This window comes from Bos indicus, chromosome 13, assembly GCF_029378745.1.
Source record: "Bos indicus isolate NIAB-ARS_2022 breed Sahiwal x Tharparkar chromosome 13, NIAB-ARS_B.indTharparkar_mat_pri_1.0, whole genome shotgun sequence".
NCBI classification, from domain to species: Eukaryota; Metazoa; Chordata; class Mammalia; order Artiodactyla; family Bovidae; genus Bos; species Bos indicus.
This window is the reverse complement of record NC_091772.1, coordinates 43437099-43458241: the sequence shown is the minus strand read 5'-3', so window position 1 is coordinate 43458241 and position 21143 is coordinate 43437099. Positions and strand designations below refer to the sequence as shown.

Here is a 21143-nt window from a genome sequence, read left to right as displayed (position 1 = left end):
TTTCCCTCACAGTAAAGTCCTTTAAAAGCTTATGTGACAAGGACCCCCTGCCCCACTGGCTCTCTGACTTGTCTTCAGCTCCTCCGTCCCCACCTCACTAAATCCACCCAAATCAGTCAACTTGCTGGCCCTTAAATGTTCCATGAATACTCTTCCTTCCTGGAATAACTGTTTACTATTCCAGAGAAATGCAGGGAGCCACTGTCTCTGTGTTGCAAGGCTGTTTGTAAAAATGAAAAGGTGGGTGAGGTGAAGGAGATTTGGTGTCTCTGCCTAAAAGATGTACAGAAGAAATAGGAGAAATTGTGCAGAATTATCTCAACAGACACTTACACATTTCTAAAAGTTAAATTCTCCTCATATCCTTCACAGTTTCATTCTCCACAAGACTAATGACTCAAGACATTTCTCATTTCACTTATTGACATTTATTGATATAACAATTTCTTACTAAAGAATGCTCAATAAAGTTTGGCTAAATGACCAATGAATAAACTCAAAATATGTAAAGATTCATCAAAATGCTGAGCATGGGCAGACAAATAAGAAATTACATAAATGACTAGAATGTGCTGCTTACTATACAGGAAGCAAAATATAATACTGGATTTTTTAACTCATATTTTTAGCTTACCAAGATACTTAGGCTATGTTTCAAGAGAAGTATACAACCTGTAGATTGAAGTTTATTTATCTTCATAAATAAACAAACACACATATTTGCCTAGGAAAATCACAAGGTAAACACATCAAAGGTAACTGTTATCCAATGGGTAAATACAGCTGATCATCACTGCCCGTCCTGTCCCTTCTCTATCTAAATATTCTGTCATATATATGTATTATTTGAATCATCAGGAAGAAAGCGTATTCTTTTAAGTCTATGCTGTTTCATAAACAGTTTATTTTTAAAAGAAAAAGCATGGTTTCAGAAGTTCAGACACTTTATTTAAACTTCTTCTTCAGGCATAAAAATTTCCTTCACCACCCTAGAAGTAACAAGTTATGGTAGAACCACAGTGAGAGCTGAGAGTCAATATTCTTCATGGTATGGATACTCAGGGTGGCTGAGACCACTGGAAGACAAAGAGGTTGATTCATTTATGAGATCTGGCATCATTATAACATAGTTTTAATTAATGTAATCATTTTCCCCTGACGTAAATAGAATTAACAATTAAACATGTTCACTGGTCCCTGAAAGAATAGTGGGCTGCAGGCACTGTGCCCTTTGTGTTTCCTGGCTCCATGGGCTCTGAGAGAAGGTACACCAGGCACAGGGATTAGGGGCACAAAGTAGTGAATTTATTCACCACAATGTCAACTGTGGGAATTTTACTGATGGACTGTCCCGGTCCCCAGTCACATTTCTGTTGATCAGGATGAAGCCCTGGAGGAAATCTCTGGTTTGAGGTCTGCAGGAAGTAACTGGCTGACTCCTACACTAGAAATCAGGACTGTCTTCCAAGAATTAAGCTTTTTAAAAAGCTTAGTTCCCCTGCTTACCTGCCTGCAGCAAAAAAAAAAAAAAAAAAACTGTGTGTGTGAAACAGTCACTTACATTAGAAATTCATAGTATCTTAGATTTCTGTTGAGGCCATCAATTGCTTTCATGTCGTCCGGACTCAGTTCAAAGTCAAACACCTGGAAGGAAGGAACAATCACATTAACCTCTCCCGGAAGGAGCTGGCCTCCCCCTGGGGACTGGAGGACTTTCCAGCTGGATGGAGACAAGAAGAGGGGACAGGGAAGACGTGTCTGTCCTCAGCTTCCAGGAGAATAACCTGGGTCCCTCTGCTGAGTTCTCACCTTTCCTTCCCACACCTTCTCCTTCTCTGTCCACCTCACAAACATTACAGCACATCAGTCCCTTATCTTTCTGAGTGAATCACTTGTGACAGAAAACAAACTAAAACCTGCTTTTCCAAACACTCTGCTTTAGACACTCCTGATTCGATACTGAACCTGAGCTAACATTAGGCTGATTGCCTCTCCCTAACACGTCCGAAGGGTGACAGCGTTCAGCTGAAGCAGTGTGGGAAGGAAATGCTCCCTTGAAATCCTGTTCAGAAATCTGTTATGAAACTTGCTCATTATCTATGAGTATATCTAACGAAACCTATACATCAATGCCTTAGTGGAGAAGATCCCTGTGTTGGGGAAATGTCCTGGAGAAGGAAATGGCAACCCACTCCAGCTTTCTTGCCTGGAGAATCACATGGACAGAGGAGCCTGGCAGGCTACAGTCCATGGGGTCGCAAAGAGTCGTATACAACTAAAGCAACTAATGCTTTAGTGTAAACAGCTATGAATGAATGGTGTTTAAAACATTAAAGAACAACAAACTATTAAAAATTCACATCAAAGTCATGAGAAAAAAGCTCAACTTTCTAAAGAAATACATTTTACAGAGTGATCCAGTGATTCAGTGCAACATGAACATGACTTAATTACATATTCCTTTGTGGAAATCCAAAAAGTGATACTAAATTTTAAATAAAAGAACAGCCAGTCAAGAGCAGTCAAGACATCCTTAAAGACAAATGTATAATTCTGAGAAAAAACACTTATTTTCCATTTTTAAAACACAGAACAGAAAACTGAATAGTTAAATAGGAGAGAAGGGCCACAAACGTACTTATGGACACTTATTATATGACAGAGTTGATAATGAAAATCTATTAAATACATTTAAGTAAATAAACATATAGGCAACCATTTTTATATCATATTAGAAAATCAGTTTCAGGTGTATTTTTGAATCAAATTTGAATGGAAACAGAAAAACAATTTTTCAAGGGCCTATGCACCTGACCCTAGACATGGCCTGACCTATAACTTGCAATGGAGACTGAAATGTGCAAGAAGTGGTGACTTAGTTCTGAGCTGAGATAATGACATGGATTTTTTTCCCACTCCCTGGCTTGAAATCACAGCACTGTCCTGAGATGAAAATCAGGTTAGCTGACCACAGCCTAGCCAAATATATATGAAAAACTACATGGAGAAATGTGCAGGCTCCTCTGAGAAGAGTCATATCCACCTGCTACAGCAGAACTGCCAAGCTGCTCTGCACTGAACTGCAAATGCATGAGGGAGCCCAGCCAAGAGGACAACAGTTGAGCTGAGTGCAGGCAGAATCTCAAACCACAGAATCAAGAGATGCATAACTGATCTCTGCATTAAATCTTAAAACTGAGGAGAGTTTTCTGTACACCTATGCCTAAGGGAAGAGCAATGGTCTCTTACACAGAAAAAAATGAGAGACATCATGCAAAAGTGGACAAAGTCTTGAAGAGGAACTTCATAAAAACAGAAACTCAAGAAGGTTAAATATATGAAGATGAAACCTTATTGGTATTCAGGAAAATGCAAAATAAAACCACGATGGTTTGGAGATGAAAGATTGCTGCCATAATTTTCATGCTTCAAAATTCACATGTGGATCGTGTTAGAAATGGAGCCATTCAGGAGTGATTAGGTCATGATGGTGGAGCCTTTGTGAATGAGATTTCAACAATATCACAGTCATATAAGAAACTTGAGAGAACTCTGTTGCCCCTCAACCATGTTAAGATACAAGGAGAACTTTATGACATAGAGGAGGGGCCATTACATGAACATACAGGCACCCTGACCTCAGACCTCCAGCTTCAGAAATGTGAGAAACAAATTTTCATTGTTTCTGAGACATCAAATCTGTGGCATTTTGTTAAAACAGTCCAAATGGCTTAAAATAATCACATAATGCAATTTCATCCATTGAGAATGAAGGTAAGAAGACATCATTTGTACAAGGTGATAGGATAAACTGAAGACCTAGCACTGTAACTAAAATCTCCATTTTCTGTCCAAATTTAATTTCTTGGGCTCCAAAATCACTATAGATCGTGACTGCAGCCATGAAATTAAAAGACCTTTGCTCCTTCTAAGAAAAGCTATGACAAAACTAGACAGTATATTAAAAAGCAGAGACATTACTTTACCGACAAAAGTCCACAGTCAAAGCTATGCTTTTTCCAGTAGCCATGTATGGATGTGAGAGGTAGACCATAAAGAAAGCTGAGCACCAAAGAACTGATGCTTTTGAACTGTGATGTTGGAGAAGACTTTTGAGAGTCCCTTGGACTGCAAAGAGATCAAACCAGTCAATTGTAAAGGAAACCAGTCCTGAATATTCATTGGGAGGACTGATGCTGAAGGTGAAGCTCCAATACTTTGGCCACCTGATATAAAGAACTGACTCATTGGAAAAGACCCTGATGCTGCAAAAGATGGAAGGCAGGAGGAATAGGGGAAGATAGAGGATGAGATGATTGGGTGGCACCAACAGCTTGATGGACATGACTTTGAGCAATCTACGGGAGTTGGTGATGGACAGAGAAGCCTGGCGTGCTGCAGTCCATGGGGTTGAAAAGAGTCAGACATGACTGAGCAACTGAACAGAATAGAACCCTCTGCAGCCAAGCCACCTCCTACCACAGTAGGAGGAGAAAACCATCAGGAATACATACAAGGCATTCATGCAAAGGGAAGAACAGGTAATTCATCTTGTCTCAAGGAAAGTCTTGAGAGACAAAGAATGACCCTCATGAAGGATATTCCTTAGGACCCCTCTGCCAACAGCTCCACTCATCACCTGTATGTTCTCTTTGATCCGCTTCTTGTTGTAACTCTTGGCCAGAACCACAACCCCACGTTGTACCTGGTAGTGAAGGGCAACCAGAGCTGGGGTTTGCTTGTGCTTTTTGGCAATGGCACAGAGAACTGGGTCCTCCAAGAGAACGGGGTGGTTCGGATTCACCCTGGAAGAAAATTCAGAAATGCTGAGGACCTGAGACTAAGTACTCAGTTCATGAGTAGTTTTCCCAAACAGATAAAGTAGGTACACTCTACACCAGTGCTTCTCAAAGTGTGGTCCATGGACCAGCATCATCAGTATCACCTGGGATTTTGTTAGAAATACAAATTTCATGGCTTAACTGAAGAGAAACTGAATCAGCATCTCAACTGTGTCACCTCCCATTCTGTGTTTACAAAGCTCTGCAGGTGGTTCAGATGCATTATTGACCTCAGACCAGGATTGCTAAAGTTGCGGGGTTTTTCTTTAATTCTCAGAGGTTGTTTTTCTTCTATAATCAAGGGCATGAATCGAGAAACAGAAGGGAAAGACCACGGATTGTTTTTATTTTCACTTTCCTATTGATAAAAAGTAAGTAGCTTCAAAATCAGAGACATGTATTCCCATATTTACAAAAATGGTTCAAGTTTAGTTTTTTCTATCATAATAGACCTGAGAATTGTATATGATTATCCCAATTTTAGGCATAAGGTAAATGAGATTTGGAATTTCTATTTTTAGAAACGTGTTATTAGTTAACAACTACATAAATCATGGCATAAGCTTGTGTCTCTGGTCCAACTAGGGGATTATATATAGATTTTTAATGCATATATCTGTTAATGATGAGTCTACAAGCTAATACAATGTATGAAAAATGTCTGGGTAATGGGAAGTTAAAAGAGAAGAAAATATTCCATCTGTCCCCTCTCTCCCCTCTGCTTATGAGTTATCTGAGTAGTGTATTTTAAAATATCTCATCAAAAATTGAATTTTAGGGAAACTCCCACTTGTCTTCAACAGGATTCAATACCGTTCTTTTATTCGTTGGGATCCCAGAGCACCATAGGCAACAAGAACAATATCATGTGACTTGCAGAAATCCAACAGCTTGCTCTGGTTGAGATAAGGGTGACATTCCACCTGTAGAATGTCAACAGAGAAGAGTGTCAGATTATTTGAAAAGGGAATATTAATATGACAGATAAAGATTAAAATTTTTAAGTGCCTAAAGGAGAGATAAACTGTGGAAAATTCTGAAAGCAATGGGAATACCAGACCACCTGACCTGCCTCTTGAGAAACCTATGTGCACATCAGGAAGCAACAGTTAGAATTGGACATGGAACAACACACTGGTTCCAAATAGGAAAATTAGGAAAAGGAGTACATCAAGGCTGTATATTGTCACCCTGCTTATTTAACTTATATGCAGAGTACATCATGAGAAACGCTGGGCTGGAGGAAGCACAAGCTGGAATCAAGATTGCCGGGAGAAATATCAATAACCTCAGATATGCAGATGATACCACCCTTATGGCAGAAAGTGAAGAGGAACTAAAGAGCCTCTTGATGAAAGTGAAAGTGGAGAGTGAAAAAGTTGGCTTAAAGCTCAACATTTAGAAAATTAAGATCATGGCATCTGGTCCCATCACTTCATGGCAAATAGATGGGGAAACAGTGGAAACAGTGTCAGACTTTATTTTTGGGGGCTCCAAAATCACTGCAGATGGTGATTGCAGCCATGAAATTAAAAGACACTTATTCCTTAGAAGGAAAGTTATGACCAACCTAGACAGCATATTTAAAAAGAGACATTATTTTGTCAACAAACATCTGTCTATTCAAGGCTATGATTATTCCAGTGGTTACATATGGATGTGAGAGTTGGGCTATAAAGAAAGCTGAGTGTCAAAGAATTGATGCTTTTGAACTGTGTTGTTGGAGAAGACTCTTGAGAGTCCCCTGGACTGCAAGGAGATCCAACCAGTCCATTCTAAAGGAGATCAGTCCTGGATGTTCTTTGGTAGGACTGATGCTGAAGGTGAAGCTCCAACACTTTGGCCACCTGATGCAAAGAGCTGACTCATTTGAAAAGACCCTGATGCTGGGAAAGATTGAGGGCAGGAGGAGAAGGGGACAACAGAGGATGAGATGGTTGGATGGTATCACCGACTCAATGGACATGGGTTTGGGTAGACTCCAGGAGTGAGTGATGGACAGGGAGGCCTGGCATGCTGCGGTTCATGGGATCGCAAAGAGCTGGACATGACTGAGCCACTTAACTGAACTGAAAAGAAAGATCGCAACATTAAATGTAAACTGGAAATATCAACATCTAGAGAGAAATAGAGAAAAGTGTGCTTATACAGTTAATTTTTTCACAGACCATGGATGGAAGAACCAGTCCAAGACTGAGTAATCAAAAGGTGTACTCTACATTTGGTAGATATTCCCGAGTAAATGTTTTATCTTCTGTTAGCATCATCACAAACCTTTAACTTCACCCTCTAAACTGGATGACTTTCATCATCTCCAGCACATGTTTCTGTTCTGTGCTCCCTGTTGAGACTCATAAATGCTGAGACAACAAGACTAAGGATTCAGCCATCAGAACCCAACACAAACCCTTACCACCCATATCAGCTGATTTGTTACTTTATTAATTTACTTCTCATTCTATGTTTTCATGGCTTCCTTCCTATACACAGTTCATTTCAGGGCACTTTCCCATTCAATCTTGTCATCCTTTAATCTCAGGGAAACACCTCCTACCTCTACTTCTAGGTTCTACCTACAATTCAGCAGGATGCCCTCCACACCTTTTCCATCCAGACTACATAGAGATACTATTTTGGGTTCTAGTCACACCATCCAGATAGAGATTCTGTTCTCTAGAGTCCTCTGTCCACAAAGGTCGGATGAACAGGAGGGAAGGAAAGACAGACGTCTGGCTTTAGTGCAAGAAGGAGGGTCTGAAGAGCAGGAGAGAGAGGAGCTGAGTTGCTCACCTGGTTGCAGACGGGCTTATACTTGAGCCCCGGCTTGTTTAGGATCTTCTCCAGCTGCTTACGGTTGAAGTTGGACACCCCGATGGACTTGGTCAGCCCTGCATCCTTACACTTCTCCAGGGCCTGGAAGGGAGGGGTGGTGAACAGTCACTTGGAATGGACAATAGAACAAGAACAAATGCTGAAAAAATCAATAAACATGGTCACGTTCAAGAACTAGTGTTGAAAAAAAAAAAAAAAAAGAACTAGTGTTGAGTATCAAGAGGAAAAAATGGAAGAAAGTCAACACATAAATTGAAGAATTACCATTTCCTCCATAAAAAAAACTGAAGAAGACATATATGGAAGGAAAAATGCATTGTCTTCATTGTCCAAAATTCTCCATTTCATTCCTCCATGGAAACATTTCAGCAATGGTTTCCTCCCCACAACCTCAGCATCGCAGCCCTTAGATTCATGAACTGCTGAGTCAGATGGGCCACAGCCCATTCTCAGAGGTGGAAGAAATGAAGGAGGTTCCCCCTCACCTGGATCCTCCACTGGTTCTCTCCTCCCTGGACTCACCTCCCATGTGTGACAGAGATCCACCAAGTCAAATATCAGTTTTCCATTTTCATCTTTTGGAAATAATTCCTCCCCTGGCTGGAACAGAAGCAGAAATATTGGAGATGTGATAAAATAATTTCTCCACATTTAGCCAAGCTGCAAGGCACCAGGAATTAAATCTCCATGAGGTAGGTTTACAACTTTCTACATTTGCGAGGTGATTTATGTATGGAGTTGTAAGCAACTTCTATAGGAGGAAGGCTTATTCTATTGTCTTACACTTATTATATGTTACAAAAAATACAATTTTTATATGTCCTAAAAAATAGGGACTTCCAGTGACTTCTGTGAATTTTGTCTGTTTCTTGTACTTGCCTTTCTTGAAATGTCTCTGGTCTGAGAATTGCTGTAAGTTCCATGCTATAATTTCCAGAATAAAAATTGAAAGCTACACCTGGGCTAGATACTCAGATTTCCTTTTCCCTTTGAGTATCAGATGCCCTAGAGCTGGCATGTGAACCAGCAAAGCTCTCATTAGGTTGGCATGGAGTGTGGAAGAGCCAGACATGCTCTCAAATATTCATGACCCTGAGCCTTGAAATGCCCCCAAAATCATACTTGCCACCAATGGAAAATGTTCAGTAAAAATATAGTAATGCCATGATAAGGGATAGAAAAAGGAGACATTTCTGAAGAGTCCTGCAAATCCTCAAATTTCTCGCTCTGAGACTTGCAGTCTACATAGTCCACTTAGCTATTTTGCATTAGATGGTTTGAGTTGATTTCTGTAACTTGAAATCAAGAGTTCTAAGTAAACCATTCTTTCTTTTTAATTTCTTTTTTTATTGAAGGATCATTGCTTTACAGAATTTTGTTGTTTTCTGTCAAACCTCAACATGAATCAGCCATAGGTAAACATATATCTCCTCCCTTTTGAACCTCCTTCCCATCTCCCTCCAAATCCCACCCCTCTTGGTTGATACAGCGCCCCTATTTGACTTCTAAGTAAAACATTCTTAATGACTAAGTGCAGTCTAAACATCTCATCATAAAGTAGGGCAGGACTGTAGACAATGCCTCCTAATTCCCTATAAAGGTACAAGGTTTAGACTCACCCAAGTGGGAGCACCACCAAATCTGCTCAACTTAAAAGGATGAAAGACAAGATAAAGTCATCATGTTCAATGTAAGGCAGTGTCATGCTCACCACGGCTTCACCAAACTCTTGGTTCATGAAATCCCCAGACACTCAGGAGTCATAACCAGGACTGTGTACAGAACTCACCTATTTCTACTTCCTCAAGTTTTTCAGGCAGAGACTCTCAGATTATTAACTCCTTTGTCTCAGAGGCATGTAACAGATTCAAAGAAACTCAGTAAATAGATGACCACAAAGGCTTATTTGGGGGAGTCTACTCTAGCATTATCATCCCTTCAATCTACTAATAAAAATCTTAATTCAACCATCCATGCAAGTTGACGCACATTCTAACACAAGATATAACATCGATGTGATCACACATATTTCCGACCTTCATAGCCAGTGGAAAATGAATAATATAGAGATCGACATAGTCCAGTTGAAGATTTTTCAGTGACTTTTCCAAGGCTGGTCTGACCAACTCTGGTTGATGGAAAGTGCACCAAAGCTGAAAATATTAAACAATAGAAATTTTATTAATAATAATTAGGGAAGTTTCTTTTGGTTTTACTATGTGACTTGTGGGATATTACTTTCTTGACCAATGATGGTAATGTGCCAACTCTTAACCACTGAACACCAAGGATTTCTAATACCTTAAGAATATACCAAGAAGCATAGTTCACCAATCAACTCTTCACCAAACAAATGATCCCATTATATATTAGCCACCAGGGCACACTCACAAGCCCACATATTCACACACACAACACACAACACCTTTGACGTGTAGAATATGTCTTCTCTCTTCACAGTGCCATCTGCAATCTTGCTTCGAATGGCCTGGCCAACGTGCTCTTCATTTTTGTACACATAAGCACAGTCAATATGGCGGAACCCAACCTCTATAGCAAATCTGGTAACTTCCAGAGCTTCTCTCTTAGGAACCTACATAAGCAACAAAGGCAGAATTTTAACATCCACATGATTAAGAGATTGCTAGCACAAGCTTTGATCTTCCAAAGAATCAACTTTTCTTCATGTCTTTGATTAGATCTGTATGTGTGGTGCTGAACCCTGGACAGTTTCCCTGAACATTCCTAGTCAGATTTTAAATACAAACCCAGTAACCCTTACCTCCCTAATGATCTATGGTCGATCACAGGCATCAGAGGACTCTAAGCCCACCTCCCGGTTCAGTGGACCTAAAGGACCTAGCATAAAGTTGTAGTCATGAATAAGATTTATACTATAAGATACTTGAAGCAAAATCAACAAAGGTGTAAGGTATATGATAAAGACATTAAACTACAGGAGATAGTGAGAGACAGGGAGCCTGGCCTGCTGCAATCCATAGGATCACAACGAGTCAGACATGACTTAGTGACTGAACAACAATAATAACAAAAAGCATCAAGGAGCAAGGTGAAAGCATCTAAGACCACTGTCTACCAGTGAAGATATGTGGAATATACCAAATATAAGCTGTATCTATTCAAGATGTACAAAGTAATGTTCTTATATAAGGATCCATTGTTGATGATCACTGAAATCAAGCTAGGTAGCAGATCCCTCATTTCACTTACCTTACTTTAGGGAGTTTGTAAGAAAACTTAAGATCTAGTGTCTACAAAATCTCAGGGTATAACCCATTATTCATAACTATAGTCATGGTGCTTGCATCAGGTCACCAACTTATTCATCTTATCACTGAAGGTCTACATTGTTGACAAACATCTTTCCATTTTTTGCAGATTTGTCTCCAGCTTCTGGTCTTCATTTCTCTACTCTATGTTTGTATAAGTTCCACTATTTTTGATTCCACCTACAAAGAGACTTCATTGGTGGCTCAGATGGTAAAGCATCTGCTTACAATAAGAGAGAACCAAGTTTGATCCCTGGGTCAAGAAGATCTCCCGGAGAAGGAAATGGCAACCCACTCCAGTGTTTTTGCCTGGAAAATCCCATGGACAGAGGAGCCTAGTAGTCTACAATCCATGGGGTAGCAAAGAGTCGGACACGACTGAGCGAATTCACTTTCACTTTTCACAAAGACATCATGTAGTATTTGTCTTTTTATTTCTGGCTTACTTCACCTAGCTAAACTTCTCCCAGTACACCTGTGTGGTTTCAACCTGTGTGGCAGTATTAACTTTGTTTTAAAGGCTAAATAATATTCCATTTCTTTTTCATGTGTCAGAATCTTTCCTATTTCAAGGAGGTAGATAATTGGTGTAACCACCCTCTGTTGGGTTCGGTCCTGGTCTTTCTTAAACATTTGGGCATTCAGGGATGCACTGAGGAATGGGCCAGTGAGCTTCAGTACTAGCCTGGACACATTACTCCCCTTACCATACTTTGCACTACGAAGTCCTGTCTTCTCTTTCCAAAATGCCTCTGAATATTTCCTTCTGTTTTCCAAATGAAAAAATGAGATGCAAAGTTTCAGGATCAGAACTTATCACAACTACATTCTCTAAAGACAAGACGGACAGCAAACTTTCCAGCTTCAGGTCTAGAGACTTGTCCACTAGTCCCTTTTCTGTCTAAGCACTGAAAACTACACTTTAATAAAAAGACACTACAACACACAAGGATACATTACACAACCTGGCCTGTAAGATGGTAGCTTATCCCCTCAAATGACACTATATTTTCCATTAGAAGTTTCCAAGGAGCAACCAAAGTACAAGGCAAAATAGAGCTAGAGTGTCTTGTCTGGCACCTACCAGGCACCCCACGGTAGAAAAGCAATTCTCTCCCATTAGTTCCTATTCACCTCATCCTTAGGACCTTCCACCTCAAATACTTCTCTGGGTCACACCTTTTTTTGAAGGAGGTAAGAGTTCTGGAACTAATGAAATACATAGAGAAACCCGGCTGTTGCAATCGCCCTCAAAACAAAACAGACAGCCAGTGATCTTGACAGCCAAGAATCACCTCTTCTGCAAAGCTGAGAAAGAAACAGAAACTGGGGGAAACCCAAAGTAATCTGCAGGTGAGCACAGCCTCAGACCCTGATGCAGAGTGAAGACTGGATGCTCTCTCCCCTTTGACAGGACATGATTCTAGCCTGGATAGTGGCTAGAGGAGCTAGCCAGGAGCTCAGTGCTTGACAACCCAAGTCTCTTCCACTCATGTTACATCCACTACTATTTATATCTCAAGCCCATACCAGTACTTATACCTCTGGAGGTACAGAGGTGCCAAATCCCAGGACAGGAATGAAGTGGCCATCATTAAGCTTAACTCTCTGGCCTTTGGGATCCATTACCTGTTTCACCTCTGAATAAGCAGACTGATCTTTTATTCTTCCTCCATAGGTTATAAAATACAGGAAGTTAACACCCCCAGCTGACTGTCCAATGATAACAGATACATTGGAGGAGGAGAGGATTAAACCAGTGCCCATAGGTAAGAAGAAAAATGAAGCCAGTTACATTGGTAGTTTGTTTTGTTTTGTTTTTTATCAGAATAACTTCAGTTATATAATGATGAAACGTGCCAAACAATTATTGACCAAATGTTACACAGAAACCTCCACATACCAGTCATTTCACATTTCTAATTATAAAGCCCACTTTTGATCAAACATCAATTGAAACAACTATTTCATAGTACAGAAAGGCACACTAATTACACAATTAAGAAGTGATGATTAATAAGCATTTTCTAAAATGTAATCTCTTAAGAAAGAATAAAAATGTAAAACAAACCAAATTTGCCTTTTTAAATTTTCCAGCAGCAAAATTATTTTGCTTTACACACCTGTGGTGGTAGAGGTATAGTCAGTAAGTCATGTCCGACTCTTACAACCCCATGGACTGTACCCCGCCAGGCTCCACAGTTCATGGAATTACCAGGCTAGAATACTGGAGTGGGTTGCCATTTCCTACACCACAGTATCTTCCTGATCCAGGGATCGAACCCAACTCTCTTGTGTCACTTATATTAGCAGCTGAATTCTTACCACTGGGCCACCTAAGAAGCCCTTACAGACCTGTCTAGGGTGAAATTCTGAAAAGGATACCAAAACCAGACATTTTGGCAAAGTGTTTATTGGCGTTAATCAAACAGTTTGTGGATACTGTGTGCAGGTCAAACAGGCTCTTGAGTATTTATACCATGTACTAAGTTACATAGCTTTTTAGAGTACTTTTATAATGTAACCAAGGCTTCAGCAGTATGTGATCTGTGAACTTCCAGATGTTCAAGCTGGTTTTAGAAAAGACAGAGGAACCAGAGATCAAATTGGCAACATCTGCTGGATAATCAAAAAAGCAAGAGAGTTCCAGAAAAATATCTATTTCTGCTTTCTTGACTATGCCAAAGCCTTTGACTGTGTGGATCACAATAAACTGTGGAAAATTCTTCAAGAGATGGGAATACCAGACCACCTGATCTGCCTCTTGAGAAACCTATATGCACGTCAGGAAGCAACAGTTAGAACTGGACGTGGAACAACAGACTGGTTCCAAATAGGAAAAGGAGTACGTCAAGGCTGTATATTGTCACCCTGCTTATTTAACTTCTATGCAGAGTACATCAGGAGAAACGCTAGGCTGGAAGAAGCACAAGCTGGAATCAAGATTGCTGGGAGAAATATCAATAACCTCAGATATGCAGATAACACGACCCTTAGGGCAGAAAGTGAAGAGGAACTAAAAAGCCTCTTGATGAAAGTGAAAGAGGACAGTGAAAAAGTTGGCTTAAAGCTCAACATTCAGAAAATGAAGATCATGGCATCTGGTCCTATCACTTCATGGGAAATAGATGGAGAAACAGTGGAAACAGTGTCAGACTTTATTTTTTGGGGCTTCAAAATCACTGCAGATGGTGATTGCAGCCATGAAATTAAAAGACGCTTACTCCTTGGAAGGAAAGTTATGACCAACCTAGATAGCATATTCAGAAGTAGAGACATTACTTTGCCAACAAAGGTCCGTCTAGTCAAGGCTATGGTTTTTCCAGTGGTCATGTATGGATGTGAGAGTTGGACTGTGAAGAAAGCTGAGCACTGGAGAATTGATGCTTTTGAACTGTGGTGTTGGAGAAGACTCTTGAGAGTCCCTTGGACTGCAAGGAGATCCAATTAGTCCATGCTAAAGGAGATCAGTCCTGGGTGTTCATTGGTAGGAATGATGCTAAAGCTGAAACTCCAATACTTTGGCCACCTCATGCAAAGAGTTGACTCATTGGAAAAGACTCTGATGCTGGGAGGGATTGGGGGCAGGAGGAGAAGGGGACAACAGAGGATGATATGGCTGGATAGCATCACCGATTCGATGGACGTGAGTTTCAGTGAACTCCAGGAGTTGGTGATGGACAGGGAGGCCTGGCGTGCTGTGATTCATGGGGTCGCAAACAGCCGGACATGACTGAGCGACTGAACTGAACTGAATACATATTTTACATAGTTTGTTATTGTGCTAAATATTATTCATAAAAGAAAAACCTATAAGCAACTTAAATTGCAACAAATTTGGGAAGAGTAAGGGAAATCATGATGCACTGGTACAAGTGGATGTTGTGAAGGAAAATTCAATTGAACACATAGAGTGATGTCAGCAAAATAGTAAGCTAGAAGGAGTGAAGTCTCCCTTGGAAAGGGAAGTATGGAAAGAGAAAGCAGCTGAAAAATGTAGTAGGAGTTCTGGGAAAGAGTCAAAAAGACATCTACGGCAACAAAGTGAACACGCAACTAGGGAAGATCCAAAAGACGGGAAGGACATTTCCGTATGTTTTAACTCTCACTCACCTCTCCCCTGACTTGAGCAGAGCCATCTTGATCTGTAAAGGGCAGCGGCTTAGCACCCTGCTGCCTCCCTCAAAGCAGACTCATCGCAGAAATCCTTACCTGCAATATTCTCCCCTACTTGGAGCTTGCCTGGAACTGGTGTCCATTTCACTTAACTCTAAGCTTGAACTGAAGAGCAGCTGGACTGGATCGTTACAGCTGCAGGGGTACTAGAAATATATGGGTCCAGGGCCAGGCAATAAGGGTGGAGACACACACAAAACCATATAAAACCCTGATAGAACTGGAGTGTGGATTTGGGGGATAGTAAGGCATTCAAAAACAATTATATATTTCCCAGAATCAGAAAGCCACTCAAGGGCCAGGTAAGTTGTTGACTCAGAAATGAACTGAGTTTCCCTTTGTTTCCTGTTGGACTGACCCCAGGACCAGGCACATGCCAACGTCAGCTAGTGAAGGACAATCAGGATGTGGTATGAATCTGCAAACAGTGAGTGTGCTGTGCTTGTCCAAGTACCCAGTCATGAACACACAGAGGGAGAGAGAGAAAAGGCATACAGTAAAGAAAGGTGAAACAACAAAGCTGAAAAAAAGAGAGAGAGAGGAAAAAAGAGAGAAAAACATGAGCCATGAAACTGTTTTTGTTACTGTTTAGTCACTAAGTCAAGACCCCTCTATTGTAACCCCATGGACCGACTCCACAGGTTTCTCTGTCCATGGTATTCTTCAGGCAAGAATACTGGAGTGGGCTGCCATTTTCTTTTCCAGTGGATCTTCCTGAATCAGGGATGCAACCTGTATCTCCTGCATGGTCAGGCAGATTCTTTACCACTGCCCTACCTGGGAAGCCTGATCCATGAAAGGAAGAAAAGAAATCGGCACCGACTCTTCCTGAACAATTGAGCCATGCTTGGCGCACAGCAAGTATCACACACTGTCTTGGGGAGAAGCTCCAGGTGGGCAAAAGGACACTGAGTTCAGCTCCCCCAGAACCACATTAGGGGGTTCCATCTCCTGAAAACACACGACACCAGCAGAAAGCCCCCTCCACACCAAGGCTGGATAGAACCGTCCCCACAGAGCTGGCTGGGAAGGGAAAAGAAGCCGTCAGATCAGGACTGAGCCCACAGGAGTGCCCCAGATGAGGAGGAGGAACAGGGGCTTGGAGGTCCTCCCTGGAGAGACCCATGCTCACCACACACTGGGCATTGCAGCCCTGGGATGACCCCAGGAGGTCGTAGACCCGCAGCTGCTGTGAACCCAGGGGGACCACAGGAGGCCTGGGAACCTGACTCCTCTCCTGAGACACGCACCCACTCCCGCTCCTGGAACAGGGTGAGGAGGCAGCTGGACATTGTCCAGGACTTGGCTAGTTTACTGAGCAGCCTGTGTGCTCCCCAGCCCACAGACACCCCCTCAGTGCCTCAGTTTACCCACCCCTCAGGGCAAGGGCCGGCCATGCTGGACAAAGTGGGAAGTGTGGAGTACAGAGCTGGCTCAGACAGGCAGGACGTGTGGACAGGCCAGGGTGGCCATTGGCTATCAGAGAGGGGCCTGAAGAGCAGTGTTCTGGAAATATCCTTCTCCATTTCCCTCACAGTAAAGTCCTTTAAAAGCCTACGTGACAAGGACCTCCTGTCCCACCGGCTCTCTGACTTGTCTTCAGCTCCTGTCTCCCCACCTCACTAAACTCCACCCACATCAGCCAACTTGCTGGCCCTTAAATATTCCATGAACACTTGTCCTTCCTGGAATAAGCATTTTCTGTTCCAGAGAAATGCAGGAATCACTGTCTCTATCTTCAAGGCTCTTTTGTAGAAATGAAAAGTTGTGTGAGATGAAGGGTGTTGATGTCTCTGCCTAATAGACATACAGAAATGCAAGATGTTATGCAGAACTATCTCAACAGACACATACCCATTTCTAACAGCTAAATTCTCCTGATGCCATTCACAGACTCATTCTCCACGAGACCAAAAGCTCAAGGATTCATTTCACTTATTGACATTTATTGATGAAACAATGTCTTTCTAAAGAATATTCAATAAAGTTTTGCTGAATGATCAATGAACAAACTCAAAATATGTAAGAATTCATCAAAATGCTAAGCATGGGCAGACAATTAAGAAATTATATAAATGAGTAAAATGTGCTGCTTTACAGGAAGCAAAATACAACAACTGATTTTTTAAATCATTCTTTTAGCTTACCAAGTTACGTATGCTAAGTTTCAAAAGAAGTATACAACCTGTAGATTAACGTTTGTCTTTGTAAGTAAACAAATGCACATATTTGTCTAGGAAAATCACAAGGTAAATATACCAAAGGTAAGTATTTTTAAGTGGGTAAACACAACTAATCTTTGTTTTCTATCTGGTCCCTTCTATTTTCCAAATTTTTTATAATTTGGAGGTATTATTTTAATGATAAGAAACAAGAGTTCTTACTTGAAGTCTTTATTGTTTCATGAACTTTTTATTTTTTAAAAAGGAAAGGCAAGCTTTCAGAAGTTCAGACACTTCATTTAAGTACCTTCACCAAGTACAAAAGTCTTCACCATCCTAGATGCAAAATTCTTGAAGAATCTCAGTGAGAGTTAAGAGTCAATATTCTTCAGAGAATGGATACTCAGGGTGACCAACACCACTGAAAGATAAGGAGGAAGATTCATTTATTAAATCAGTCATGTTGTCATAGAGCATTACTCTATGATGTGGCCAGAATGGGCTAAAACTCTAAATCCACAAACACATCCCTCATTCTCCCCCGACAAGCACACATGCAGATGTCTGCTCCATGTGCACATGGCACCTGCACATCCACTCCCAACATCCACATGTGATATTCACTCCACAGTGACAGGTAGTTTGACTCATTACAATTTATATGAGACCACAAGATCAGGCAGTAACTGTAGCAATCATTTCAGATACAGGTGAAATTTCTACCCCTAGATGATGAAAAAGTGCACAGTAAACAAATTAGCTGCCCTTTTTCATACATCCATGGATAAGCAAATGAGCACTCTAAAAATGCAGAGTGCCTGGAACTTGTCATCTATTGAAGAGCTACCACAAGCACCTGAATAATCATACAGCTCAAAGTGGGATTTTTCCTTTCTTCATTAATAATGTATTAAAACATTTGTTACTCAGCAATTAGTATTACTGCTGTTTTCCTTTTTTCCATCTTTTTACTTTTCTTTCTGAATTTGTCCTTTTTCATTCATTAAAAAGTGCACTCCGAGCGATTCCAAGTGCCAGGAGCTGTGCTGTTGACCCAAGCCCACAAAGATGAGTAAGTCTAGGCATTCACAGCCTAATGAAGAAGAACATAGAATTATACTTAAGAGCCCCTAAGTACAGAAAAATAACCTTCCACATCTTTTCTTTTATCATGGCTTTTCTCAGAAGCATGATACAGCTTTACAAGCAATAGGGAGAGTTTTGAGATACTTCATTGGAAACAAAATCTTCATTTTACCAATAATTTGTATTCCCTTCTCTCTAAACTCCCTTCCAACTTCTCTCCATTTGATCAGTCATCTGTCTCTTCGGTCTTGACATCCTCCTGCAGTAATTAGGCAGCTGGAATCTCATGTTAGTGACTAAGTTAAAGTACAGGAGGTAGGGACTCCACAGTGGATGGATCACTGATGAACAAATACAACACAGGTGTGAGTCTTTACTCAAGAAAGCAGCAGACCCAGATGATCTTACCTGGGTGTGTCCTGCTAAGGACACAGTCACTCACTGGAGGGTCAGTTAAGCTCATGATCTACTGGTAATTCAGCTTTGTGAGATAACAAGGATGAGGATGTGGGAGTTATAACAGGGGGAAAAGGCCAATGAAGAGTTCAATTTTGAAAGAAATGGATGATGTTTTGGAGAAAAAATGCCCATTAGGGAGAATATCCACCAGACACTTAGGGGACACAGTGGAAGCAGGCCCCCTGTGACTTCATAGCACAGATGCACATTGGATTTCATGGGACCATCCTTCACAAAAAAATAAAACAATACATTTTGTAATTTTGTTAGGCATAATATGAATGCCTTCTTCCCAGGTGGCTCAGTGGTTACTGATCCACCTGCCAAGCAGGATACCTGGGTTCGATCTCTAGGGTCACAAGATCCATTGGAGAAGGAAATGACAATCCACTCCAGTGTTATTGCCCGGGAAATCCCCAAAACAGAGATGCCTATTAGGCTATAGCACATGGGATGGTAGAGTCATACAGGACTTAGAGATTAAACAAAAACAACAAAACATGAATGCAATGCATGATGGATTCATTATTATATAGTTATTATTAATATAATTATTTTCCCCTGATGTAAAAAGAATTAAAGATGAAACATGTTCACAAGTCCCTGAATGAATACTGGGCTGCAGACACTGTGCCCTCTGTTTCCTGAGTCTCTCAGCCCTGAGAGGAGGTGCACCAGGCACAGGGGTCAGGGGCACAAAGTAGTGAATTCACATGATGTGAACTTGGGATTTTATTGATGTGCTGTCCTGGGCTCCAATCACATTTTGGTTGGTCTGAGATGAAGCCCTTGAGGAAACCTCTGGTGTGAGGTCTTCAGGAAGCCCCTGGTTTACTCCTATGCTGGAAATCAGGACTGTCTTCCAAGAATTGAGCTTTAAAAAGCTTAGTTCACCTACTGAATTGCCTGCTACAGAAAATAACATATGTGTGAAACATCTGCAAGTCACTTACGGTAAAAATTCATAGTATCTTCTATTTCTGTTGAGGCCATCAATTGCTTTCATGTCTTCTGGACTCAGTTCAAAGTCAAACACCTGGAAGAAAGGAAAGAACCACGTTAACTCCCCCAAGAACTGGCGTCCCCCTGGGGACTGGAGGACTTTCCTGCTGGATGGAAATAAGAAGAGGGGACAGGGAAGCCGTGTCTGTCTTCAGCTTCCAGGTGAACAAGCCTGGGAGCCTTTGCTGAGTTCTCACCTCTCCTTCCCACACCTTCTCCTTCTCTGTCCATCTCACAAATGTTACAGGGCATCAGTCCCTTATCTTTCTAAGTGAATCACTTGAAAAAACAAACAAATTAAAATCTTCTTTTACCAAGCATGGTTGTTGAACACTCCTGACTCAATACTGAACCTGAGCTAATATTAGACTGATTAACTCTCCCCAACATGCCCTAAGGGTGACAGCATTCAGCTGAAGCAGTGTCAGAAGGAGGCTCCTCCATGAAAGCCTATTCAAGAATCTGATATCAAACATACTCATTACCTATAATTGAATCTAAAAAACGTTATGTATATGCCTTTGTGGAGAAAGTTATGAAAAGTGTTTTAGACATTAGAGAACACCTAAATAATTAAAAATTCATATCATAATTTTGAAACAGAAAGCTCAATTTTATCAAGAAATTCGTTTTCTCCAAAGTGATGTAGTGTTTCAGTGCAACATGAACCAATGACTTAAACACGTATTATTTTGTGGAATTCAGTAAAGTGACACTAAGTCTGAAATAAGAAATAGCTAGTCAAGACCAGTCAAGATAGCCTTAATGAAGAAGAATATACCACTCTGAGAAGCAAACTTATTTTATACTCTTCTAACACAGTACAGAAACCTGAATAGTTAAATATAAGGGAGAGGCCAGAAATGTATTTATGAACATTTGATATATGACAGAGTTGGCAGTGAAAATCTGTGGAAAATGTGGACACTTAGATTTCCATTTAAATAAAAAATATATATAGGTAATCATTTTATATCATATTAGAAAATCAGTTCCAGGTGTATTTCATACACAAACTTGAATGCAAACACAAAAACAATTTTTCAGGGGGCCATATAATTGACTCTTGACTTGGCCTGACCCATAACTTGCATTGGGTAGTGAAATTTGCCAGAAGAAATGGTGAGTTAGTTCTGAGTCTAGATATGAAGAGGATTTTTTCCTACTCCCTAGCTTGGGATCATAATTGGGAAATTAAAAGACACTTGCTCCTTGGAAAAGTGTGAAGAAAAGCTATGACAAACCTAGACAGCATATTAAAAAGCAGAGACATTACTTTTCTGACAAAGGTCCAT

The 21143-nt window shown here is 40.8% G+C and overlaps 2 protein-coding genes across 2 annotated transcripts in view; both read right to left on the bottom strand.

The window, feature by feature from the left end:
* Nucleotides 1-21143, bottom strand: part of LOC109568073 (dihydrodiol dehydrogenase 3-like) — a 98005-nt gene that overhangs the window by 64729 nt on the left and 12133 nt on the right. The window lies entirely within an intron of this gene.
* LOC109568090 (dihydrodiol dehydrogenase 3-like) lies at nucleotides 416-12620 on the bottom strand. The gene is made up of 9 exons (XM_070801111.1): nucleotides 12506-12620; nucleotides 10099-10266; nucleotides 9710-9826; nucleotides 8196-8273; nucleotides 7632-7754; nucleotides 5655-5764; nucleotides 4640-4805; nucleotides 1562-1644; nucleotides 416-1076 (listed from the first exon to the last, which is right to left on the bottom strand). The coding sequence occupies exons 1-9, from the start codon at nucleotides 12587-12589 to the stop codon at nucleotides 1034-1036; spliced, it is 972 nt and encodes a 323-aa protein (XP_070657212.1). The 5' UTR covers nucleotides 12590-12620; the 3' UTR covers nucleotides 416-1033.

What these genes read in the sequence shown, in the direction of transcription:
- LOC109568090 (XM_070801111.1), bottom strand. Translation starts at nt 12,589, where the DNA reads ATGGATCCCAAAGGCCAGAGAGTTAAGCTTAATGATGGCCACTTCATT. An exon ending in ATCTCTGTCACACATGGGAG is followed by an intron (nt 7,755 to 8,195) that starts GTGAGTCCAGGG and finishes CCTCCCTTCCAG; the next exon opens with GCCCTGGAGAAGTGTAAGGA. An exon ending in TCCCAACGAATAAAAGAACG is followed by an intron (nt 4,806 to 5,654) that starts GTATTGAATCCT and finishes ATTTTCTTCCAG; the next exon opens with GGTGAATCCGAACCACCCCG.